Source organism: Zootermopsis nevadensis, unplaced genomic scaffold, assembly GCF_977971745.1.
Source record: "Zootermopsis nevadensis isolate Lab colony 2312 unplaced genomic scaffold, Znev_1.0 Znev_ptg000020l, whole genome shotgun sequence".
NCBI classification, from domain to species: Eukaryota; Metazoa; Arthropoda; class Insecta; order Blattodea; family Termopsidae; genus Zootermopsis; species Zootermopsis nevadensis.
The window spans coordinates 9,400,242-9,428,231 of NW_028259152.1; the positions used below are offsets into that span (position 1 = coordinate 9,400,242).

A 27,990-nucleotide genomic window follows, 5' to 3' on the forward strand; every position below is an offset into this window, starting at 1 on the left:
CCTTTGAAGGTAGGTCTAATAGGCTAATTTCTGCACCTCGAACACCAAGTTTTGCAGTAATTACATAAGCTATACACAAGAAGCTTCTTGCTTTTATATTAATACAATAAATCTCCGCGCACGTATCCAGTTACACCATATTATAAGTTCTTCCACACATTATTTCATACGACCTGGAAATTATTTAATTTTGTGGATTCCGAACGTTCATTGTCGTGCTCACAAAGTAATACAATTTTATTCCATTCTATTCTTGTTCTATCCAGTTTTCCTCTTTATTTACTCCCTTTCTCTAAAATATATTTTTATGTATTTGTCATCAACGTTAAAGTCTCACAGAGGTATATTTCCTTGGGGAGACGGACGAACACGAGGAACTTGGATAATGCGGACCGCGGGCCGTGGGCTCGGATTTGCTCGTCCAGTCTTACAAAACATGTTAGCGCGTCGTGATAGGAATTGAGCAGAGTTTCAATTGACAGATTACAATTGGTTAATCCTCAACTACGACAATAGTTACGTCATAAGCGAGGTCCTTATGTATCTGAAGGACTAGTATCACCCGGGGCGTCTACAAATTCACTACTGTATCTGTATTGATAATATTTCTTCACCCAGTTCGGCGCTACTTAGAACATCGTAGCCTGGCGATAATGGAGTTACATGTTGATTTGTGGCCCTGTAAATAGAATTCTGTTAATGACTATCTATTCGGTTACATTGCTATTTGTGACGATTTACAGTGGATGACATTACGGGGTGAGTAAAATGCTCAGTTTTTTGTGTAAACAACAGTAGAAATTAATTTAACATATTTCGTCACTTTAGAATACAGACGAATAAACCGGTTATATCATACTGTCATATAAAGTAAGCCTATTATGCAATTTGACGCAACTTTCAGCCGCCATGATAATACAAAATTTGCCAAGATAATAAAAATTCAAGTTAAACATATTAAAGTATCTTTTTTGTATGTTATTTTAGCACAGACAGAGAGGGAATATCATAATAAACAATTAATCAGCAAGTCTGAGGGCAGACAGTTTGATTTAGGACGAAGGGATATCATTTCTGATATGGAATGAGATATGAACAATTGTTCCACGCAGATCCCTGCAATAAATTCGTAGAATATCTTCACTACGCATTAACACTGAAAGTAGCATATTTTTACTCTGCAGCAAACAGAATCCAACTAAGTGAATGGCGGACAAACCAAGACTTACATCCTACTCAGAATGTCCCCGCTTCGATTCTTGAATGGGAGGTAGATTCTCAAGACTGTAGTTTGCTGTAGTTTACTTCAGTCTCTCAAGAAAATTCTGGAATAATACCATAAAGGTGGCCACTGTCTTTTCTCTACAGCCTTCCCAATTCGCCATTTACAACCAAATTCCAATGAAACACGATATATTCTATAAATGAGAGATCGCCGTTAAACAAACTATGAAACTTGTATAAAACTTACTGAAGAACTGTCTATGTAACCATGCGACTGAACCAGGTTTCCGAATCTATGCACTCACTGAATGACAAAAGCGACTAAGGAAAACTTAGTTAAATAGCGGATCGACTGATTAATTCACTGACTGACTAAATAGCATTGATTAATTCTTTAAAGCGGAGTGCTTATTGACATTAAGTAACTATTTATTTTTCCCATACAGTGCATAAATGGGTTTCGTATGATTGCCAGAATAAACAGCGATTTTATCCCAAAACACATTAAACAACTGATTATTGTAATAAAAATGGGTTGTGTTTTATTTCAGGTAAGTAATAACTTTTAAATAATATTCAGATAAACTTCGTAATTAGATGACAGTGATATGACTGATTGACTAACTAATAAAATCAGAGACTAGCTCGTCGGCTGGTACAAATTACTGATAAGACCAACTGCTTAATTACTTAATTAAATGACTACTTGCTTCCTAAATAACTAGCAGTATAGTACAGAGTCTTTGTTAAGCGGTAGGGCGTCCTCCGGAGAAGACAGCTCACCACCAGTTTAATACGGTTTACAAATTTTCTTCATTACGCCCAGCTCGGTTTGCAAAGTTTAAAATTACTAAGTTCTCTCTAGAGCATAAAACACCGCACTCCACTGCACATGAACTTGGTCCAACCTGAGCTATTTTAAACCAATTCAAAACCTAGCAAACCTCTTTCAATACGATCTACTTTAATATTACCCTACTATACCGTTTTCGATGTAGACGATGGTTAATTTACAACAAATGTACCTATCAAAATCTTGTATTTATTGCTTTCCTCATTTAACCTGAAAGAAAATACGGGGGATTATTTTTTAAGTCAGCAAGTCGAGTTAAATCAAGGCCAGTCAAATATGGAATAATTGGAATCACAGTAGACAGTGCGTAAAAAAGGACACAGGACACTAGAAAAAAAAAAAAAAGAACTACGGGACACTTAGCAACACTAAAAATTGCTTGTACAGCAAACTTGCTGATAAAAGTCGATCTCCTATGGCAGAACAACGACAAGTTAAAACAAAAATAAATAATACACTATTTTGGAAGCGTAATAGTTGTTTCTTATTCGCTCTGTTACCTTCTCTAGATTTTCAATTCGCGAATGCAAACTTTCGATGATCTCTTAAAAAATAACTTACGTAAAACAGGATGACCTTATCTCCAACATAAAATTGTATCCGAATCAGAGCAACGGTTCTCAGGTTACGAGGTGCGACAGCACGAAAATAGTTTTTAACTATTTTAACTTACGGAAAATTGTATTAGCGTAAAACGTCTTATTTTTCTATACAAATTTTGTTCGAATCTTTTCCCGCTCCGATAAACATTTAGCCATTTATGCTCGTGTACATCCTCAAAGTTTCTGCAGTTTTTGTCCGATTTTAATCAGTATTTAAATATACCAAGAAATTTTATTAAAAATTCCAAATATAAACTTTCATGAAAATCTGTTTATCAGGTCTCGAGTTGTCAAATACGGGCAGACGAACATAGTGAAGCTCATAGGCACGTTTATGTAACTTCGATGCTAACGCATTTAAAAAAACGAAGATTTCAACACCAAATAAAAACAGAAGACATAATTAATTATCCGCCCTTTGTATGAAGTATAGAAAGCGAACGGATGGCAATGATATGCTGTGTGCCACTTTGCTTGTACGTTTCATCTAGACTTAACTGGACATGGAGAGTTCCGCTAAAATTTTGAAAATGAATCTTATTTCTATCTGTATCCGGCCAACATAACATCTATTTTACATGATTCCCAAAATAGCTGTCAGCAAATTGCACGCTTCAAGGACACAGCAAATTCGTACAACGTTGCAGGACGAATGATGATTTCACAAAGATTGCAGCTCGCAGCGTACCAAAACTTGCAACGCTGTTATTTTGACTTTGAACTGCGAGGTAAGGCGTGCGTGCGTGTGCGTGTGTGAGCGCGCGCGTAGACTTCCTTCCGTGACCTTGAAGCATGTAATTCGGTGACGGCCACTCAAATTATACTTTATTGCATTTAATAGAATAGGCTCACTGTAAATACTTTTTGAAAACCTATATTTCTACAGTTTCTATCCTTGCAAAGACGCATAAATTATCACAAAGTAATTATTCAAGTCTGCAGTGTGTTTCATGCGCGTAAGTGCTAAGATTTCCTCTAACTGAAATTTATTGTAACACAAGCTAAAGATTAAGTTTCATAAAATAGTTTGTATACATGTTAATAATTTATCTCCACGCCCAATTTAATGTACTGAGACTGTTTAGTCAAATCTATTCGTGCATTTCTTTCAGTCCTAATTTGGAATTTTTTATAACAGAAAGTAACTTCCACAAAAGAAAGTGTTTAAAAATATTTTAGTGGGCATGATGGCATAGATTCCAATGACATTATATTTATACCCTTAGTTTCGTGAAAATATGTTTGCTGGTTTAAGAGTTGGGATGTCGCACATAAAAGAATGTTGCTATGACAATTTTATATCGATGAATTCGGTCACAGAAAATGTTTCGTTTATAATTACCAAATAACATTTCCGATAACTGCACATGAAATAAAAATGGCAATTTTGGGGTTTATATAATCTACTGTAAAGGCCAGATTACTAAGAAACCTTACGTACAGAACCCTCAGACGAAGACTACCTTGTCTGAAATAAAGGGCTGTTGAACGTTTGACAGTGGGGCACAATTTACTCGGTTGGTGTCAAAGGACATCGAACACAACAATAAACCGTGGGATACAGTAAAAGGCAGACGAATTGTCGACCACGTGGAAGACTATGAGCTGCTGAAGGAGAGCTCTGGTTCAGCCTTTATTAAATAAGATTAATTACACGTAACTTGTGTCGTATCAGGCAACTTCTACCACTTCAACTACTCGTTTCGCTAAAGAATGCTGGGAAAAGTACGTACACAGTGATGTTAAGTTCGTTGGTCCTACAGACTCATTTTATCTCGTGTTTGCACTACTCTAAAATATGCTTTGTAAGCTAAATTTACATAGTTCTACATTTGATTTAAATAGTGACCTTGGTGCTAGATTACGTCGGTTGAAAATATAAATTTATTAGAATCTAGTGACTTCATTACAGAGTTTTAAAGTTTTATAAAAATTCTATCAATGTTCGTTAAACATTTTTTCAGGTCTCAATTTCTTATAAAATTCCATAAATTTAATAATCTCAACTGCACAACAAATTCCTTGTCATTTATAAAATTCCAAATTTCGTTTACATGCGTCTTATGCTACAGTAGTTCAATTCAGTCCACACCTTCATGTCCTATTTCATTAAGATTCGTTTTAATATTATTCTTCCTCCTAATATCCAATGTCGTATCTTCCTTTCAGATTTATCTACAAAATGTTTATGATTTTCTTATTTCTTCATGCGTTTTACATCTCTCACACAGTTCGTTCTTCGTGATTTGATTAATTTCAACTGTACTTGGTTCAGAGTACAAGCCGTAAAGCTGTTCACAGCCCTGGAAAATCCTCGATGTAGCGGGTTTAACGAAAGTCATAAATCTGCTTTCTGTAAGAAATCAGCATTATGCGAAATGTAATGGCGTCGGACTTGAACCCGGCTCCTGTGGAACGGAAATCGGCCTTCGGATTTACAAAGAGAGAGGAATTTATTGACCAGTTGAGCTGAATCGGTTTTCCAAGGACTTTTTAATTTGTGACAAAATGGAAGTACCGAAACTTTGCACCTCATTTTGCTATCTATAATATCAAGAATTTATCTTATGAATAAGTAAAATTTTAGGTTCTCGTGGATTTAGCACGAAGATTACTGTCTCCTGGGGTGTGCCTTGTAATATTCTACACAATTCGAAGGCGCAACAATCCATAAGACAGCAATCATGATATGAATATGCTTATCAATATTTTTACGTTGTGTAAATAAATATTTTTACTTGGAACAAACATTAAAAGTATGTTCAATTAAATGTAATTAAGCCGTATAGTTATCCTATGTCTTTTGGCCCCTGTGAGGCATTACCTTTGAAAATTTGTCCTTTAAAAAAACCGTTCCTCACTCGCAACATAAGTTCATGCATTTAATTAAATAAACTACCTGTGTGGTTGCAGAAGCCGATGGTTCTGCACCGCCAATACAAAAACCCGCTACTGTATACGATCTTAAGCCAGTTTCATCCGCCTCCGATTCTCGGAATATTGTATTCGAATTTCTTTCTCGCTCTAACAAGAAATTTCCCCACCAAAATTCTCTATGGATTTATATTCCCGAAATTATTCACAGCACGTAGCAACACCCGTGATTTCGCTACTCTAATACTAAGTGTCCAACGTAATTTACGAAAAATTTTGTTGTATAATATTTTAAATTGCTCACTCACACAATTTCACCTATGTCACTACTTCACTTCTTTCCCAAGTATGTCATAAATGGATGTACAAGAGTGGAAAGGTGTACTCCAGACACAAAGATTTAAAATGGTACGTCTTATCTGCTACTCACATGTGTAGTTCCCTAAATATAAACAATAACAAAATATTATTAAAATACAACTTGCCTATAGTCTATTAATGAGGTCTGTATCTAGTCATATTTCTTCTTGAGAAAACTTAACTGCTTTATGTTTACTGTAAAGTAGGAACAGTTTTACAACACACACACACACACCACTTTCTCGAAGACACATTTATTTTCTGTGTCCCGAAATTTTATTATCAGTTGATATATCGTCTTATTCGGTATTTCCTTGTCAGGATACGCACTGCTGATGCTTCACGAAGAACAGCAAACGATTTTAATGATAAATAATGTTTGAAAATAAACTAAAGTTTTGCTCGTGAACTCGCCATGTTTACATCTGCATAGCTTTCGCATAACTGGAATGATTAGCGGCCTAGCAACTAGTGTGACCTTGACTCGTGTATCACGGGATAGGTTGGGAGAGTCTGTTACACGGGAAAGAAATTACGTCTGACTTGTATATCGCAGTTCATAATTTTCTGTCGGGTTGCGTTTTGAGTGCTACATCCTACATTATTAGTGTAATATAGCGTCATTTACTTTAAATTATTTGACGGCTGGTATAACCAGGCCGTAATTTTCTTCCAGAATTTTTAACTAGTTACCCGAGGAAGAGTGTACTAAAAACGTAAAATGACTTACACATTATCTGTATAAAATTCACCGATTTCGAACAAATTTAATAGTAACAACAAGAATGACAACGACAATGAAATCTCTTACCAGTCGACGCAGAAAGCTCAGTCATATGTCTTAAAATCCTACAGCCGATTTTCGTTCGATTATCAGTGCATTCAATATACAAACAGCCGACGGACATCACATGTAAACAAAACACACTTTCTGTTTTAATGACACATAAAAGCTGGATTATCTTATTATTATTTGAACTTCGTGTACAGAAAGCACAAAAATGTTATATCCCCGCCGATGAATTGAATTGAATATTTATTTTCTAGTAACAGGTACATTGATTTTATATCATTAACCCAAATACAACCTCTAAACAGAATAATCTGTGGGGTTGTATGTCATTTTTATAGACCTTTTTACCGTCGAAGACGCCCATGGTGCACCACGAGGAAATAGGTCTATGTCACACCCCATTGAACTGAATATTGGTTTCTGCATGTCGTTTGTTTCTTATGTTTCAGAAGTTGGCAATCAAGGTGTATCAGCCGCTACTAATTATGAAACTCCCAAGCAAATACGGAGAGAGTCATTGTTAAACACTAGGAGATAGAAGCAATCATATATCTTTGCCATCGTAATAGCTTAATGTAAAAGTGTGATGACAGCGGAATTAGAACACATTCGCTTGCATAGGTGACAACGTTAAAAATCAGAGAGCAAAGCAAAACTAGAGATATTTCCAGTGTCAGCATCAGTGCTACAGAGACGTTTACAGTAGTCGGAGGCGGCAGTGAAATTTTACTGGTGCTTTATAAAACAAGGGCAAGGTATATCCTTGGTAATATATTTTATCAGAAACTCAAAAACAGAAGAATTGTTCGCCTTTGTGACAATAGTGTAGTTCGGGTTCTTTGTTAAAAAAAATATTGTTATAATTCACAATTTGCCAAGAATTTTATGAAAAATACTAGTATTTGAGATATTACTTTGTTTTTTGAGAATACAATAATATTTGTATTATTAATTTTTGTTTCTCGAGTTATAGTATTTTTAACAATTTATGAATTACGTGCGGTGTAAAAATAACAAGAAAAACATTTTAAATAAAATAGAACCGCTCAGTTCCCAAACAATTTTAAATTTTAAATAGACGACTTCAAACGGATTTGGCCAAAAGAAATGTAACATTGGAATTTGTATAATACACAGTAATATATCTGTGAATGGAGAACACTACAGTATCCCTTATGGAGGAATAATTGTGTCTGAGGCTAGTTTACGACGATTCTAAGACAAGATCATTGTTAAAGCATACAAAATTGCAAACAGAGAGGTAAATTTTAAGAAACAAAAAAAAAAAGTATTTTAAGTCAAAATAAAACCGAAGAATTCTGACTAAAAATATGGAATCGAATAATCGAAATCACCAAGGTAACAACACTGTGACCAACATGAAGTCAGATAAAGAGAAGATGATTCCACCAAGAGGTTTTGAGAACTTGTACAGAGAGCATCCACTGACAGACGAGACGACTTGCGGAATTGGACCTATCCGCTCCGCCTGGCTGCAGAAATTCGCGAACAAGAAGGCTTATGTGTTTTTGTACGGACTTCTGGGATGTACATTCTCTGCCAGCTATGCGTACTTCAATGGTACGATTACCACTCTCGAAAAAAGATTCAAGATTCCCAGCAGGACGACAGGTAAGGATAATTGGCACATTTAGCGGTAACAAGTAACGACAGAAATATAAGTAAATTCCATATCTAAATGAATGTTTTGAGCCTCTGAAGACAGTTTATGATGGCCAAAACATGCAGGACAATAAATAACATTTAATGTTTATGCAATGGACTTGTATGGTGCTTTAGCAGCAAATTGGATTAAACGAAAGAGCGATACATTTAACTGAATACAGGTTTCTGTATCAGTCGGCTAAATTACAATAAAATAACTAAATTGAACATGAAGTATGATAATATTGGTGGGATATGTAGTGTGAAAATGAGAAATGGATACACAATTTAATCGAAATCTCGCAAGGTAAGAGTCTACGTTGAGAGACTTAAGTGTAAATGGGTGGATAATATTAAAGTAAAGATTGGAAAAATAAGTTTTGGCACAGGTATAAATGACTCAGCGGTGTTTTTATAATACGATAATGAACCCTTGGTTCCCATAAACTTGAGTAATTATAAGCTTTACAAGAAAGGCCCTGTAATGAGATATTTGTCGGTTAATTGAAATCTTGTTAAGTCACGTAACCAAAATATGTAGTCAGAATACAACGGAGTTAGTAAATTGCTTCAAAATACTCCAACATTTTAAGTGCAAAGAAATTAAAGTTTGTTGCTGTTCTGTTAAATAACCCACAATGATAAGCCCATGCTAGTATTTTAGTAGTCAAACTGATTAAAATATTTTAGTTGTTATTTAATATTTAAGTTCATTTTAAGGAACTATCAAATTAGCCCGTCAAGATTGGCGGTAGTAATTAAAAACACATTTTATTGAGAAGCCTAAAACAGCAACATATAAACATTAAAATAATTTCTTATATTTGTTTAATACAAACTTTTAATGTGATTTATTGTAGTGGAAGATCTATTTTATTTAATTATAGAGAAATAAATCCACGTAGTAGGCTGTGGGTGAGTTAACCGTCTTTTGTTTCAGTGCACTATATTCACAAAACAGCTTATAAAAAATGAAAATCAGTTCTTATCTTTACGATTTCATGCGGTGCAAATAGTAATGTCGCCAAGGTAACGCCAGAACAGATACCAAATAATTAACTACTGAATTTTCATGGAAACATGAGCGTTAATCTACATGTATAAGGGTGTTGTATACAAAGTCATCACCAATTAACATTGCTTACTATATAGAGAGAAGAAAGTTTCCTAAGGCAATGCAAATACAATACCTTTGAGGGTGTCTTGACAGAGTTAAATACAAAAACATTTATCTGATTATAACTGCTTTGACACTGATTTTAATGTACTTTACCGCTACAGTTAAGCAATATATTAATGGGTTTTTGTTATAAATAAAATCTTGGCATTTTTAATTCAATATTACCAATTCACTGGCTAAAAAATGCATTATTCGACGTTATCAGAAAGAAATACACAAGCTAATTTATTTTAAGTTATTATCTCTTTAACTTGGCTGGATTACCTAGGAAAATCACGAGAAAATCTGTGAGATTTCAGGTTCTATTATCGGCGACTATAAAGTAGGTTGTCTTGCGGGTTTCAGACGTGTTTCTTGCCTCCATCATCAGGGAAATCATGGCCCTGAAGATGGAGGCATTCTGATAATATAGACCACGCACTGTGAAATATTTGAAAACATTGAGAAAGCTGACAATATGATCACTTACAAGTAATGAACTTTGCATCATGGGTCACACGAGATTGTTATGTGTCAACATATGGTACGGTATTTAATGTCAAATTATTTGAGGCCGTGCTGATAAAGCAAGAAGTCGTAGGTCAAAGAGACAGTACTGAGAAAGTGTGACGGACTTCCCTGCTGTAAAATTTCGGTAAGTTATGACAACTCCTCAAAATTGTTAATGGTTTAGATGAATAAATGGAGAGAGGGTTATTTAACTAACGCTGTAAGAGGTCCTGAGGTTTTTTCGATAGACTTGTAAGAATCAAGGAAAAAGCATTATTGGTCTATTTTAAGGCGTTCACGTAGAGAGACTGAGGACAATCTCATTTAAGATAGTCAGTATTTCGGCTGAGATTCGAAATGTAAATCTTCTGAATATCCTCTGTTTCCTAGATGAAATTCGTTTTTCAACTTGTGTTTTTTACGCGATGGACATCACATTATCGTCCGATATCTTGAATTCTTCCTTATCTAAGAAAGTAACATCTTAACGCTATAAAAATTCGGTGATATTTCAGGTTCTCAACTAGAAATTGATCAACATTTCAGAGGTGTTTACTGCCTCCATCTTCAAGGCATGAGTATTATGGCTGATCGCTTTGATTACTGAGCACCTCTGAATAGTTTGTCAACATTAACGAGACTATACTGAGCATTATCGCAAAAGGTTCTTAACTTATTACCATCCGTACATGATCAAAATCATTCTACATATTTTTTGGTTCTTTCACGGGTTCCGTAAATATTGTTACCCAATGACTTGGTTCTTCTTCCTTTTTAAAATAAATTTCTTGCTCTCCCTCTACCCACATGTGATTCACGATTGTTCCTTTACTATAATTCTTTTTTTAGCCACTTTTCCAAGCACCTGACACCATATTGTTGCTTAATGTCGCTTGATGACGTGGTTTCTCTGACACAGGAATCATCACAGTAGGAAACGACATCAGTCAGCTGTTCGTGTCCATAGTTTTGAGCTACTACACCGGCCGAGGTCATAGACCACGATGGATTGCCCTGGGCATCTACACTGTGGTGCTCTACTGTCTCATGTCTGCACTTCCTCATCTACTGTACGGACCCGGAGAAGATGCATTGGCTCTCACTGTGGAGTACGGAGGTATCGTGGACCAGAATGCCACGCAAGAAGCAATAAGTAAGTGCCTACAACGTCGTTATACTCACTACATTGAGAAACATCTATGGTTTGCTTTCATTATTACGAATGAACATCTATTGTACTATGTGAGATTTCAAGCGACAAGTTTCAAGATGTCATCTGGGACGTTTTGTTGTGTGCTCTGGTAGATACTGACTCACGTTTCGGAGGAGTTTCTCTGAAACGTTGGTCAATGTCTATGAGAAAACACGGTGCAACTTCCCAGAAGACAGCCACCTTTGATAGGACGGTTGAAAAGTCATACAATCTATAATAAATTATTTTTTGATGGTTGCATTCCAAAACATTTAGATTGGATTATTAAGAACACAATATAGTGTGACTATAGAAGAGTCCATGTAGGTCACGCCATGTTGTCACCAGCTCAAGGATGTCCGTCACTTATCTTCCAACAGTCTAAATGCAAGAATGTCTAATTGTAAAACACTACCTGGCGTCTTGTTCTTACTTAAGTTACCATAATGAGTTTGGGAATACATTTCCCTATTCTCCTGTACCAAAAAAGTCGATAGTATCTCGTCTCTCGAACCGTTTCTGTGACAGGAACCGACGGTATTTAACTTGCAAGGCTATCAGGAAAATATTGAAAGCTGAACGTGGTGGACATTTCCAACATTTAATATAACATGATTCGCATGTTTTCTCTTCCGATTTCAATGTAACTTACGTTATGACAAACAAAACAGGAATGAGTTGCGTGAATTTTCGATCATTCTGTATTCTTTATTCCATAACACTCATCCTTGTTGTTTCTTGAGTTTAATGCTGCTTTCAAAGTCGTACGTTACGCAACATCGATTTGCAGGATTATCTACGAGCGATAAATTGGAAATCATGTCTAAGGACTAGCCTATTTGAAGATGCTATTTCAGCATTTGTCTCGAGGAACTGGACTAAACATCGAAGAGTCTCCATGGCGAGATTTAAACACTGAAGCTCTAGAATGTGAAGCAAAGTTGTTATCCATTAGACCGATACATTCAATACGTCTTTTTTCTTGTCTGTTCTTCGACCTATTATTTTCCTTCTATTCCCTCTTCTTACTTTCCTTCTCTCACCGTATTATTTCCATGGCGGCAGTGCGAATTTCTGAAGTGGGACTAATATTTTCCTTACTCATTTCCGAAGTTTTCCTTGTGATAGTAGTAGTAGTAGTAGTAGTAGCTTTAGTAAGTGCCATTGAAAGATTCAAGGTATAGGCCTAGTCTTTGAGAACCAACAAACATATATTGGAAAACTACGTTCGTTTAATCATAGCTGTCTGCAAGTAACAACGTCAAAATTATGAGACCTATTGGTAAGAAACACTATATGGTAAATTACACTAACACGAAATAATTTTTTTTATTTTTTTAGGTTTTCTTCCATTTTAATTACATCTATATTTGAGGGCCTAAACAGACTTAAGCGCAAGATCTTTAACCCTAGGGCATATTTTCATGAAACTACAAACGTATTACTTCTATTAGACAAGTATCAACAAGCGAGTTTAATTCACTGTAACCTCTTGAACTACATCCAGTGGTAACTAGATGCACCATATAAATTTAGAATCTATAAAGCGGCATGTCTTTATGAGTTTAATACGGTCTTCAAAGTGAACAGCGATCATTTCCTTAAACATCATTCAGCATATGTTCTTTGTAATGGTGGTGTTATGTTTTCTTTGCGGTACGGTCCGATCTTTAAATAATATTTCGATAAACTTCGATTTCAAAGATTTAATTATAGGTTACATTTAATGTCAGCCGACTGAGTAACAATCATGTACAATTCTAATGTTCAAGATATTGAGAAGAGAAAAATTCTGTGCGGTTCAAAAGGCGAAGGTGGTGGCTGTGAGAAGTCTGATGGCAGCATTTGGCCGCCAACCATTTTCTTCTTGGCTAACTTCGTAGCCGGCATGGGTGGCTCCCTGTATTACACGCTCGGGGTTTCCTACATGGATGACAACATTCAAAAAGCAAAGACGCCGGCCCTAATCAGTGAGTATCAGACGATTATTTGCTGAACGATGTTGATATTCCGCTTACTTGATGCGTTCACAGCTCCAGTGGCGAAAAGCCAAAATGAATTTTGAGCAAACGAGCCTCAGACTTGGTACACAACAGTCCATTCATCCCTTATAAACAATGGATCTAATGAAACGATGGAGCTAACAACAAGAGGACTGAGACATGAGACAGACCATGGGTTCGTATTTCTTATACCACCGAAAATATATTTTTTAGTTCGCCTTGCAACTCTTAGCTCCTCGGTTTAACCTGATCTGACAACTGTGGTTAGCATTGTTAAACTACATGTCCTAACTTATATTTACATCGTGTGTCTTCTCTTTAATTATTTTAATACTAATTTGTGGACTTTCATGAAGCTGGGCACAAACATCTTCATACTAATTGAGATTCTGACGTAGGAGGGTGATAAGATGGCTGTCTTCTGTGTTGTTTCGACGTCAAGGAGATCGCCCTAATGATGGAGGCAGCAAGTACATCAGGAACGTCGGTAAACCTTTACCATACTATGTGGCGAAACAACCCAGAACGTAATCATCTTCATTATGACACTAGAGGTCACCCATGACTGTACTTTTCAGTGTACGTCCCTTCTTCGGCGTCAAGTGTGAAGTTTTCCTAAATCTCTTCTTTCGTTTGGTTTGTATTTTAATGTTTGTTTTACATATCCTTCATCTTTTCCGAATGTTATCAATCTATTTGTTCGTTCATCTTATAACATCTTAGTCAGTTAAACAACTTTTAGTCTTCCTTCCATGTCCCAGTTTTGGTTTTGCATTATCTTGGTCGATGTTGCTTTGTATGGGTGCGAAACAAGGTCTCTCACTCAGAGGGAGGAACACAGATTGCAGGTGTTTGAGAATAGGGTGTTGAGGAAGATATTTGGGCCTAAGAGAGAAGACGATGGAGCATGGAGAAAACTGCATAATGATGAGCTTAAAAATCTGTACTCCTCCCCCAATATTGTCAGGGTGAGTAAGTCGAGAAGAATGAGATGGGCGGGGAATGTAGCGCGCATGGATGGAACAAGAGGTGTATGTACCGGGTACTGGTTGGAAAACCTGAAGGGAAAAGACCGCTGGGGAGACCTAGACGTAGATGGGAGGATAATCTCAGGCGGGATCCATGTGAGATAGGAGTTGAAGGAGACTGGATTTTGTTGGCCCAGGACAGGGACCGGTGGAGGGCTTTGGTTAATTCGGTGATGAACTTTCGGGTTCGGTAAGCCATCTAGTTAATTAGTTATTATCTCGGTCCAACAACAATCCTCAGAAACGTCATTTAAGACACTTTATTTATCTTGTTATTAGTTACTTTTATCGCCTGTATTTCACAACCATACAGGGTGGATTGTGTATGATCAAAATTATACTTTGATTATCACTACTGCTCCTTATTCGCGACTCCCTTCTCCTTACTCCCTCGAGATAAAGGCTGTGAAGGATCCATGAGATAATCCACGACCACTTCCTCACACAAATAACCCCACCCTACGCGAGAACGTATGTATAACCTATAACTAATTAATTCCACGGACAACATTCCCTCTTACGACGCTGATAACTGCTCACCCTGTTAAGAGGTTCGCAGTTTTTATGGGAACCGTGTCCTGGGGATCTCTTTCGTTGTTCATAAGAAACAGTCACTGGGTTAAATTTTAAACCAGTTGCTTCCAGTCCACACTCTCACACATTTTTTGCGAGATCCATAATAGCTTATCCTCGCATCTTTTGAGGCTTCCTCATACATTGCATTTTAAAAAACGTAGTTATTTAAAGTTATGCCACAGTAATTTTATAGTTTATTACAAGACAGCACAGAAATTCGTACTCACAAGACATTGCAGAGGGAATTCAAACTAAGGATATCCTTGTTTAAGACAGTCTAAGACCGTGTTATCGGTGCCGGCTTTGTATATCAAGGCAATTTCTTTAAGGCTTTGCTTCCAAGTTGCTTGCTTATTAAAGTTATTCTTAATTGTTTTGAATGGGACTCTACCTCATGTGTGTAACACTGCCTACAAGGTATGTTGCTCCCAGTCCGTAGTTGAGGTCAAACTCAATCCATTCTCTGTCGGCAATTTAGACCCATTACGATGGCTCATTTATAAATGGTAGACGTGACGTCATACGGTGATGGCGTGACTTTCAATTGACTGATGACTGGACCATGTCTTTTTCATTGTTCAAACTGTTCCACAAGCAGCAACTGCGCTTTTTCAGATGCCTAAACCCTGGCTGCAGGTCGTTCAAATTGGACCGAAGCGACTGCTCCGATCTACTCTTCTTCCTTTTGTATCTTTCTTTCTTTTTCATTCGTATTTTTGTTTATTTATCTCTTTCCATCATCTCTCACCTTCCTTTCTTACATTCCTCCATCCTTCATTCCTTTGGAGTTTCTTATCGTCCTCTGAATCTATTTTTTACTTATATCTCCAATTCCACGTCTGTTTTCTCTCTTTCACCCTAAAGATTGCAAACTGTAATATTTACCAAAACGTTTGCTAATACTCGACGCGGTTCACCCCCAAAATCCGAAGTTACATACGTAACTCCAATTCCAAAACCTAAGGGCAAGAATTAATTAGTCATGAAAAATATTCCAGGTTTCTCTTATTTCTTGCGGATGCTGGGTCCAGCTATTGGCTACGCGCTTGCATCTGTATGCCTCAAGTTTTACATCTCACCATCCCTTACACCCACAATAGGCACGGATGATCCACGTTGGCTTGGCGCATGGTGGTTTGGTGAGTTCAGAACACATTATAAAATTGTGCAATTTGTAACATTCGTCTCAGCGTGTTTAAAAAGCTCTAAGAAATTTATCTTCAAGACAAAAGCAAACATAAAAAGAAGAAAATATATGACGGCCTATCGTTAAGTAATCGATGTTTTCAAATTAAGATAATAGGTTAATACCAAAATAATCTTCTAGAAATGTACGTAAAACCCAACAGTAAATGAAACTCAAGAAAAATAGTTTGTTTTCAGCAATACAGAGGAGGAAGATTTTGATATTTGGATATCAAAATCATTTACACACTTAACTAAACTACATCGTGGTGTTTAATAAAACGGTAAAATTCTTGATTCTGTAGAGTTGTATGTCAGTTACTGGGTCACTGCAGGAACATTTTGCTTACCACTGTTAATTGCCTTCAATCTCTTCATTTTCTACATGACAACATCTACGTTTTTTTCACGTGGCACTTACCTCTGTACGTCCATTCGCAGGCTGGATCATCATCTCCATCGTGTTGGCAGTGCTAGCCGGCCTTCTCGCCCTATTCCCCAAGACACTTCCTCGAGCAGCCGTCAGAAGAATGGTGGCGCTGGAAAGACAGAAGAGTCCCGTAAAATCTGAACCTGAACTCCCAGCCTCAGTATCGGGTAATTTAATGTTTCAAAGTATAAGATATTGTCGGTTTTAATTTAATTATTAGTATACGTACGTTTACAATTTCTCACTATGAAAATGTGTCTTGCAGGACTGAACAGACGATAATGGTCTGATGCCTGTCTTCACCAAAATAAAATATATAATGCTCTCGCCATGTTAGAATTCATTATTTACCAAAAGAAAAATATCCAATGAAGTATAGATATTTTTGAAATATATCCATACAGAATTTTAAGACACTGTACTGAAATTCCGAATGTCTTCAGGATTATAGCGCCATATAGCCTGCTAGAAGTTTACCGACGTTTCAGAGGCAGCAAGTGTCTCTAAAACTTCAGTAAACTTCTTTAAAACTACACGCCACAAGAATCCAGAAGACAGAAATTTTGATCAAAATTTTAATCTTATCCCCGTCAGAAATTCGCACGGTAGCCATATTTGTACTGACTTCAACAGTAAGTTAAAAATTTGACGATAAAAACAGGCCCAAATTAAAGCTAATCACTGTTATGAAAGTAAAGGCATTTAGTGATCCTTACACAAGATTAGTGAAGTAACTGTTTTTGTTCTGAATGGCAAGAGATTAAGTTTTCTCTCCTCCATCAAGTTCAGACTTTGGGGAGAACTTAGTTTTCAATCCGATCAGTACCAGGGCAGTGGTGAGATCACCTGCTTCATATTTGGGGGGGTCCTGTTCAAATATCGGACTGGAGAACGTCTATCGTCAAATTCTTCGTGTTTTTCCTTATTTACTGTAAAATGTGTTGTGTAAGTACTTTGAAGCAAACAAATGATCCTACCGTTTAACAGTTTGCCTACATCCACCTAATATATTCACCTTAAAAAGCGTTTTTAAATAAGTGAAGATCGCAAATCAATATGATAAGATGGAGCTCTACCCCCACTACCATTCAACTTATGTCTGTGGTGGTATTTAACCTTTCTGAAACCGAATCTCGTCTAAATAACATTTAAGAATTCATTCCGTACCTCTAAGAGAATACGACACTTCAACACAACAAATACCAACTGGTTAATGCTGTTCAGGAAAATAATCCCTGTTTACAGTGAGAGTAATAAGAAACCCATAAATGAAGAGTTATTATTGTTGAAGCAGGTAGGTCATATAGTTACCATTGGACTTTGAAGGGTTAAGCAAAATAACAAAATTTTGCTACGAATTAGCGGTGAATTTAGGTTTCCTGGACGTTTCAGACATGATGCAGACCTTCTGGCGACTGATAACCAATCCGACTTTGATGTGCAACAACCTGGCCTCTGTGTTCTATTTTCTGGGCTACATGCCTTATTGGGTGTTCATGGCGAAGTACATCGAGACTCAGTACAGGCAATCCGCCTCCACGTCCAGTCTGGTTACAGGTACAGTGCAATCAACCTCCTGGTGGGCTGCACGCGACAGACACGAACCTTGGCGGTTGGCGTACAGAAAATGTAAATACACAAATATCGTTTGCTTCATGCTTGAAGTAACCAGCTTCTTTAAACACCAGCTGTCTAAAGTTGATTGGCTCACGAGCGCACGTGACAGTAGCAGCAGATAAGCAGCAGTGTGCAAAATTCAGCCGCCGTCTTTTGTGTCCGTCTCTGACCCAGATCCCACTTTCTGCTCCATCACGTCCTTTGAAAGTATCTCCTAACCATAGTATTTACAGCCAGTCTATTCCACTTGTTCCAAACGATGTCCAATAAATACTTTACTGTTTCACAAATAAGTTACTTCTTGAGATTCTCCTGTGTTAATCTCATTTTCGAGATTTTTCTTTGTTAAATCTCACTAATATTTTAATTCTTGAGATTCTCTACCGTTAAATATCAGGAACATTTTTATTTATTTTACCACCTTAAATATTTTAAGTCTTTTTCCTTCTTCAAGATACGACATTTAAAAACATCGGACATTTTGCTACTTTAACATTTCTGGCATCATTTTCTTCTGGGGTTTCCCGCGTTAAATGTCTGAAGTCTTTTAATTCTTGTAATTTCACGAGTTAAACCTCGCAAGCATTTTCTTCACTCGGGTTCTCGCGATAGATCGGTCAATTCTTAACTCCTCTCGGGGTGTTCACACGTTAATTCTTTCGAATCTCTTCTTCAGAATTTTGTCGTATTAAATTTCTCAAGTAAGCTCTTCAAAGTCTCTCACCACACCCATAATCTTTATTTAAATTATTTGTATTTACATATGAATGTTGCCACGGCCATTCTCCCGTATTTTCTAATCTACGCTATATAATACAATATTAGGAACTCTCTTAAGTTTATTTTAATATTTTCGGTATGAAAAATATCTCACATCCCTTAACGTTCTTTCAGGTACCGTCGGCTTGGTGTTTTCTGCCTTTGGAATTCTACTATCTGGTCTGATAATTTCCAAGTACAAACCACGTGCCAGGTACCTGGCCGCATGGAATGTTATAGTTGGCATTATCTCTGTACTCGGTATTATATCTTACGCTTTTTTGGGATGTCCTGCCAGCGACAACCATGGAGCTCTTCTATCAAATGGCGAGTAAGTACATTTGAAGTAATTCTCGTGGGGGAAAAAAATGCTACATCAAGTTTTACCCACTAAAATTTCAATTAACATGTTCTACAGTCGGAAGTAAAGATAAAATTGTCATAAATGTTTAGTCAATAGATAACCTCGGTATGACGCTGCTTCATCTGAAACGGTTAGATACAGTCGAATGAAGAAGAAATAATTTTATGAAGAGCGTAAAGGGGAAAATTTAGACACTATCGTGACCTACTTTTGTGGATTATTCCTCCATTCGTTGGGAAAATAAATTTCACACTCCAGTTGCTTTATTGCCGTAAATAAACACCAAACAACTACAACTCTCTCCACTAAACTGGAAATGGGAAGGCTCCAGCGACGAACTACAGCTCCGTCGCGAACCAAAATCCTGCAGCCGAAATAAAATTTATACACTCTGCCGAATTATCTGCCACAGTTTTGCCTTATTTACAATCACACATGTCTTTGCAAATAACAAAAATCCCTTACAGAAGCGACTTGCGGCCAACCAAATTAAAAATATGACTATCTCAGAAATTCATGCTACTACCAACTTGGTGTTTTTGAAGACTACAGGTTGAAAACTGTCAATATAGTATAACCCTCGAAGAAAATTTGTTTATATAGTCTATGTATGCATGTATTTATTAATTTACTATACGTTCTTTGCGCGAAGTGAAATGAACGCGCGAATATAACTTGTGTTGTTTCGTGTGGGTGTGAAAGACAGCCTAACATTCTAAGAGAAAACAGAGTGTGTTGAAACAGAGTCCTGAGGAAGGTATTTGGACTCAGAGCAAATAATAAAAAAGTGCAGAAAATAGGCAGCCCGATACTTCGCACTTTGTGTAGATCATATAATGTTTTCAGGATAATTAAACAGAGATGGAAGTATGGGAGTAAGATGTAGCGTATGCAAAATTTTCGTAGGAAAATCTCAAGAAAAAATATAATTGAAATCTTCGGTATAATTGGAAAGATAATATAGAAATTCATATAGTGAGACACTCTGGGTTGAATTCAGCTCAGTGAGATTTCAGGGTCTCTCGGAGCTGAGTATGAAGACGGCTGACTTCTGTGTTGTTACGCTATGTAGTCTGGTAGAAATTTACTGACGTTTCAGATATGCTTATAGCCTTCATCATCGCCTTAACGATGGAGACACCGAGTCACTTTGAAACGCATATAAACTTCTACTAGACTACACGGCGCAACAACCTACAATGACGTCACCTTCATCTGCATTAAACTTGTTCAGCGCAGATTATAATGGCGGTCTTTCGTGAAAACAACGATGACCCTTTCCATTCCGGGACAGCAGAGAATTCCTTGACCACATTAGTAACTACCAAGTTACAATAATCTGCACCATACGGTTAGTTAAACTGTAATAACTGCAACTTCTTCTGTGCAGACTCGCGACAGACCAGACGTGTAACGCGGGCTGCAGTTGTGACTACGTTAAATATTCTCCTGTCTGTTCCGAGGATGGGACCACAACCTTCATCTCACCGTGTCATGCGGGTTGCAAACAGCAGCAGCACAATAATGGCAGCAAGGTGAGACTCTGAAAAAATTTGCCCATTTCTATGTCAGGATCGAATGGGTCTATTTCGTGGGCCAGAGAGCCTCACGAGAAAATTTTTATCTTATACGAAACTTTGCAATGCAAAGAGTAACTCTATTAATAATTAATTAGGAATAGATATTCTAAACTCCTTATTTTCTCAAGGTGTTAAAGTAAGCCTTAAACCATGCCTAGAGTGGGCACATTCGACGTTTTCATATCAATTTTTAAATTTAGTAATTAAGAAGAATACGTTTACTATAACCTTGAACTTTATTTTCAGTCACAATTCAGAATTCATTTACTAGCTTATTTATTTTTAGATTATTCTCTCTGAATGCAGTCAATATATGTGAAAATAAAGGTTTTTAAGTCTTGTTTACAGTTTAACGCCATTAGACGACGCATTAACCATTTCACGGTCCATTTTCGTCCAACAAATTCCAACACGACATTTAGGTAACTTAATAAACTTAAAGTCACACGTTGGTCCTATGTAAGTTAAACTAACTTCTGCAGGGTGGAATCCGTGAAGCGTGCAGGCAATGAAGAATTTGATATATTTGATAAGTTTTGTATTTTTTAACAGATATTTACGGATTGCAAGTGTCTGAAACCTCCTGTAACAAGCATCAACGCGGAATGGTTCGTCCATGACAACTCATCACTTCCAGAGACTTCCACGTCCAATTTTCTAGGAGGAATCACTTTCCCTGGTTCCTGCCCCATCGACTGTTCCAAAAAGTTCATCATCTTCTTAGCCGTAGTGTGTCTTCTCAAATTTTCTGGATCATCAGGAAGAGCGTCCAACTTTCTGCTGTCCGTGAGGTAAACACGACAATTCGGTTGTGCATGGCGAGATACACTATATTTAACGGGGAACCAGAGGTACATTTTAAGCTAAAAAGGTTCCCAGCAGTGCAAGTATGATTGAATAATAGAGTCAAGATTAAACTGAACAGAATAGTTTTAAACGGTTCTGAACAAAACTAGGAGAATCTAAACCGAACTTAACTAAACTAAACTAAAATGAACTGGCCCGAACTAGATCGAATTCAGCAGAACTTGATTGTAGGTAGGATCTGAGATGCTCACGGCGGTGAGTACGAAGATAGTTGTCTTCTGGGTTGTAGTGCCGTGTAGTCTGGTAGACGTTTACCAACATTTAAGAGGCCCTTGCTACTTCCATCATAAGGTCGAGGCAGCAAGGACCCCTGAAACACTGGTAAACTTCTCATGGACTACACGGAGTTACATAACAGAAAGCAGCCACACTTAAACTGGATAGAACTATACGGAACTAGACTGAACTCCATTGAAGGAACGTAAACATATGAATTATCAGTACCTTTGGGTGTTTAGAAATAATGGAATTAAAATAATTCTTTAATCAGTGTTATATTTGGTGATAGATAAAGATGATATTCTCTAATATTAGGAGTTCAAAGTTAAGGAACTGTAGAAAAATTGTTTCTTATTCACATCTGTCTTCGGCAATCCATATCGTCACTTCTTTCAACATTTACTGTCTGAACATATCAGCTAGAATGACATTTACTGTGCTTCATGAGGCAATCCATGTGAAAAGCTGTGGGATTTAGCACGTTCGCAGGTGAATATGTCGGACAAACACTTTTACACTACTTACGTTAGCATAAACAAATGAAAACATCCGTCCTTTGCCCCAGAAATAAACTTCACAGAAATAATAAAATTAATTTATTATGAAAATGTTATTAATATATATTTCCCTTAATCAATGTTTTATTATTTATAGCTGTGGAGACATATAAATAATTAAACACTTCCCATGTAACGAATCATCTGTGGATATAATTTATTTTGTACTATAAGCCTGCTATATACAAACACATTTTTATGTACAAAATATTTAGACCTAACAGAATGGTACCTTATTTCACAGGTGTGTTGAAGAGAAAGACAAACCAATAGCAATGGGATTCGGAATGACAATGGGAAGCCTCTGTGCTTTCATTCCGTCACCCATACTTTTCGGAATTATTTTAGGTAAGGACAAACTATAGACAATGTTGGTGTGCCAATTGAACGTGGAACAAACGAAGTATAAATTCAATTCTCTTGACTTTTGGGATCCCTGTGTGTAATACACAAGTGTTTAAAGAATTGGGCCTTCAGGACTAATAAGTCTTCCTTACAGGCTACTTTGTTTCCCTTTACGTAACAATAACAGCTCATTTGAACATTTCGTCTTCATATCAAAATAATTTCAGTTCCATTTCAAACATTTGCTTTTGCAGATAAGACGTGCTTGGTGTGGGGTAAGACTTGTTCTGGCACAGGGAACTGTTGGCTCTATGACGGGGAATCCCTCAGATACGTGCTCAACTTTACAGCAGCCAGTAAGTAACAGCAATCTTAAAAACACGGCTTAATTATAAATGGATTAAATAAACAAAAGGCAAAGAATGAATCAAGTAAAAATGTTACCCGGGTGGATATATTGATTCCTGGGGCATTTTACGAGTCCTTTTCAACTGATTTGGTCATCTCATAGAAGGATGTTATAAATAATAAATTGGAAAGAGCGTGATGTATTTTAAGGTACTGTCTCAACATTATCCTACAGAGATCGAGGTAAACAACATACACAGCTGGAAAATTAGTCAGAAGCCGAGATTAAAATAACGCGATCTCCCGAATAAGAAGCAGAAATGCTAAACACTACAGCGTACATTTGGTACTCCAATGGAGGACACAGACTTTATAAATTTATTCTTTGTGAATTTGTATCGTTTATGGCTATTTTTTATTTATTGCTGATGCAAATTTATTTCTTTATTTATTAATGCAATTTTATTTAATTTGTGCTCAGTTTCTGTGGTAGGATTAATAAAATTCGTATACATTCATTTCCGTTTTTGACAAAGATGATTTACAATATATGATTGTATTGAATTCCCTTTATTGTATTTAAACCTACACATTCATACTCAATATATCAGTTATTGGTAAATCTATAGACAGCGGTGGTGTTTTAAATGGGAAAATGCAAAAAATCTTAACAAATTTATTCTCGTCCTTTCCTGTTTCATACGTCACCCTATTCTCTCAGAGGAACACATCATCTTTTAATCTATATTTCATTAAGGTCTATAGTAAGTGGAGATACGTTGTAAATAAATGTATTTATCAGCGCAACTGAATCTAAATTCTTCACCATCGTGCGTCAGTTATAAGCACGTTTGAAAGTATTAAATCTGTGTTTATATTTCAGGTGTAGTAGGGCTTAACCACGTACTGGACAAAGACCAAAATTAAATTCGCAAAACGTTTTGCTGTAGACATCACAATGACGAAAGCAATTGGAATCCGTCAGATAGTTTCGAGGATTAAATAGGGTTTTTGTAGCTGAATGGAGTCAAACAGAATTTTATTGTCATGTTATGAATTTGTGCCGGCGCAGTGGCCACGCGGTCTGAGGCATGGACCTCGTGCGCCTGGTCGCTGGGACCGTGGGTTCGAGTCCCACTCAAGGCATGGATGTTTGTCCGCGTCTTTTTGTCTTTGTATAGGTAAAGGCCTTGCGTCGGGCTGATCACTCATCCAAGGAGTCCTACCATTGTCCAAATAGATCAAAATAAATAAATAAAAAACCTCGACACCTACGGGTAAAAGAGGATAACAAGAAAGTTGTGAATTTGTGTAAAGAATGCATACACGGTAGTAAAATGCGTTGCATAAAGCTCAGATCAAACGGTGTCATTGTCCTAAAAATGTCTTATCGGAAATAAAAGTATTTTAACAGAATATGAAATACAGAATTGATTACTATATTACAGAATTGATTACGATTTAAGGCCATTTTTTAAATATCCCTCAATATGTCTCCTTGTGAATATATACCGACGGACTATTGATTACCGCCCCCACATAATGACATATCTGTAACACGGTTATCTTTTCAAAAATATAATTATTATAACTAATAACAAGTAAAGAAAACCATTTTCATACTGGCCGCCATGAGAACCTCAAATCTCATTAAAAATTGTTTAATTAACAAGATGGCCATTTACGATTATTTCATTGGCTAGTGTGTGAAAATAAACATACCTTCGTATTTTCCTGGTCGCAATAGAAGACAACCCAGCTCTTTTGGCACAAGATCAATCCAGCAGTTATTCATGCACACCCAATATTGCTTTTTTTACGAAATTAACTTCACCACATTCACCAATTCCTTGTTATGAACTAAACTGCGTCGATGCAGTACATTATGCCAGAGCAATCCGAATCGACAACTGTATTCTCCACCGAAAGGCGAAATCACGAATTGTCCCAAGTCAAACGCAGTGATTTACTGCGTCCACGTTCGGACTTGACGAGTTTAACCGGTCTAACCAGGAACAGAACTACGGGAACCTTTTACACGTTTCAATCAAAATAGTCAGAAAGATACACAGTGACAATGAGTATTGGAAAGGATAGTAAATTGAGATTATGACCAATAATTTATTTGAAACGACTAAAAACAACACGAAAATATTACATTTTCTTTCCTACTTTTCTTTGTGTCTCATGCTCAACGTAGCTTTCATTTATTTCTGACGACATTGGGGTTTTCTTTCTGGATTGGAAACTGGGGCAAATAACCAGCTCAGGTCCCTGGTGCTGCAAAGTGATTCATCCTTTGTTACTTGTATGTATTTATCTACATGCATGTATACTCTTGTTCAATTCATACTTTGTGAATAAACAATTTTCTTATAAAGTTTTCTGGGCCTGTGTACGTATCAAACTTATATTAGGTTAGCTGGTCTTAGGGCCGAGACTTAAACGCGAGATAACCAACTGGTTGTGACAATAAGATCAAGAATACATGAGTAGCACATCAGAATACAACACTGAACTGGCGCTGAGTATGCACTAATAATGTATTATTCTCAACAGGTTTCGTCGCTATAGGAACAGTCTTCGATGCTGCTGTGTGGTATTACTCAAAGAATCTGAAAATATTTGATGAAGAAGTTGAACTTAAAGAAATAGAAGAAACGCAAGAGAAAATAGTAATTGATGACTGAAGTTTTCGATGTTCAGTGACTGGGTCTGGCGTTTTAAGCTACGGACAATGTTTTGGTTCGAAGGTGTTCAGACCTGAAGACATTAGGGGGCGTGTAAGTTTCGTTGTTCAGAATGATTCAAGTGATTAAAACGTTTTGTAGGGTCTATGCCCCATTTACTGTGAGTAAAATTAAAATGAGTATGAACGGATAAAAAAATATAAAATAGGAATATAGAAATCTTCAGTGAGTATGGAACAACTTTTGTCATAAATTTCTTAAGATATTTCACGTCAACTGACCAGTGTACTGCAAGCTATTAATCTTTTCCCTAGCAACATACAATAATTTGAAATTAACCTTTTAATAAATGAACGTCTGATAGATCCACATTTAAATTTACGTCTTACATTGTCTAGCTTATCAGTTATGAAAATTGGTGTCCAACGTTGGACAATCTTATATATGTGCTAACACGGCATACGAAAAATAACACTTTGCGTGTAAAAGATGCATACGAACTTTTATTTTTAAAAGATATGTAAAACATATCCATATATGACTATAGAAATTGATAAAAAATTAACGTTTTGCGGTAAAAGGCCTACTATAGTGTTTTCTAAACATTTATAGGTAAATATTTTTAGTTAAGAACATGTTTAAGCAACCCCACACCGAAAATAAAAAAAATACACAGCACATAATAGGCTTTACAAGGATCGTGACAGCTTTGCAAAGTTAAAGGCAGATATTAAACTTGAGTAGAGATATATTTTTTTCTCATCCACCCAGCACCTTAGGTAGGATAAAACGTAATCTTTTCCGGGCGTCAAAGTGTGCATCCAACACTCACTTCGTTTTACTGTCTAGGTCTGCAAAGCATTCTCGTATGTCCTTACATCCGCGTTCCGTCACTTTTAAATCGATGGAGTAGAGAATTTTTTGACAACTTGATAATTATAATGATGGCTATCTTCTGGGTTGCTGCTTCATATATTCTGGTAGAAGTTCTCCATGTTCCAGAGGTTCTTGTTGTTCTAATGATGGAGGTAACAAGTACTTCTGAAACGTCGGTAAGCATACCAGACTATACGTCGCGGCAACTCAGAAGACAGCCATCTTCACATTAGCCGCCGGTAGAACCTCAGATCTCACAAGTTCATAGTTGCTTTCCTAGACATGAAATTCTCCGCTCTTATGGAACCCGAAAGCTCATTAATATTTTCACAAAAGCCCGCTATTATACTACATCTAGATCCTATTAAACCCAGTCTACACCGTAACGTATTTCATCAGTTTAAATATTAGCCTCCCATCTAAGCTACAATAAATTGTATTTATACTTGCATATGCTTCAAACTGTCCAAATTTTCCAAGAAAACAATGTGTAGGATTTCAAAATAACTTTAGCAGAATAATGTAGTCCCTAGCACAGAACTTTGTTCTTCCACGTGTTAATTACCTGCAACATATTCCCCTGTTTCTTATCCACAGCTTTAACGGCAATATTCTGAAGAAGATTACGATCAACATATTGTCTCCGTTTACCGTCAAATTAGCGTTCTTCAGGAAACATCATTACACGGAGTTAAAAAAATTGAATAGAATACAAGTCACTCTGTATCCGTTTCGATATGTGAAAAGAGGGCGAGAACGTTTAATTAAATTCTTTTTTTGGGGGGGGCGAATTCGGCAGAGTCTACCAATTCGCCACTCTTTATTTCTATAGTGAACTATAGTTTTAAGTTATTGCCGTGTTTTGTTTACAATTTATGAACATTACATTTAGTTATAAGAAAGTTGACAACAGAAATTCATTAATTTACTTTGTAAAAGACGCACATTATGGGAGTTGTAAAGTAAAAAAAAAATTCACAACACGAATCTTTTCAGAAAATCGTTGAATAAAATTCCCATGAAAACGGAAAACAGACGAATACGCCACTTCGGCGGTACATGGAGCCATTTCAGTCTTAACAAAATATGAGTGCACTTTAATTATTTGAATACTCATTTCTAAACAAACTTGTACCTTAATTTGTATAGTGTTAAAGTAAGAATGCTTGAAAGCAGAACAGTTTTAAACACATTAAGGGTGGTTTTACAGCTGGTATGTAGACCCATTGTTTAATTATGTCTGTCATTGTGAATAATTCTATGTTAATAAATTCTGTGTAGAATTTACTATATTTTTATTGCACATTTACTAAA

General features: G+C 36.6%; 2 protein-coding genes across 2 annotated transcripts in view; one reads left to right on the plus strand and one right to left on the minus strand.

The window, feature by feature from the left end:
* dve (SATB1_N and homeodomain domain-containing protein dve) overlaps positions 1 to 16,521 on the minus strand; it is a 192,681-nt gene extending 176,160 nt beyond the window's left edge. The window contains exon 1 of the mRNA XM_087351681.1: positions 16,446 to 16,521. Coding sequence (XP_087207807.1) covers positions 16,446 to 16,484 — 39 coding nt within the window. The 5' untranslated portion in view covers positions 16,485 to 16,521. The remainder of the gene's footprint in view (positions 1 to 16,445) is intronic.
* Positions 554 to 27,968, plus strand: Oatp58Dc (Organic anion transporting polypeptide 58Dc). The gene is made up of 13 exons (XM_087351685.1): positions 554 to 759; positions 7,156 to 8,338; positions 10,960 to 11,193; positions 13,005 to 13,202; positions 15,838 to 15,978; positions 16,466 to 16,621; positions 17,847 to 18,011; positions 18,966 to 19,161; positions 20,585 to 20,729; positions 21,327 to 21,565; positions 22,662 to 22,765; positions 23,017 to 23,118; positions 25,670 to 27,968. Exons 2-13 carry the CDS (start codon positions 8,038 to 8,040, stop codon positions 25,798 to 25,800), a joined length of 2,112 nt encoding a protein of 703 aa, XP_087207811.1. The 5' UTR covers positions 554 to 759; positions 7,156 to 8,037; the 3' UTR covers positions 25,801 to 27,968.
* Positions 27,969 to 27,990: the final 22 nt, after the last annotated feature.

What these genes read in the sequence shown, in the direction of transcription:
- Oatp58Dc (XM_087351685.1), top strand. Translation starts at nt 8,038, where the DNA reads ATGGAATCGAATAATCGAAATCACCAAGGTAACAACACTGTGACCAAC. An exon ending in GCTTGGCGCATGGTGGTTTG is followed by an intron (nt 15,979 to 16,465) that starts GTGAGTTCAGAA and finishes GTCCATTCGCAG; the next exon opens with GCTGGATCATCATCTCCATC. An exon ending in GCTCAACTTTACAGCAGCCA is followed by an intron (nt 23,119 to 25,669) that starts GTAAGTAACAGC and finishes TATTCTCAACAG; the next exon opens with GTTTCGTCGCTATAGGAACA.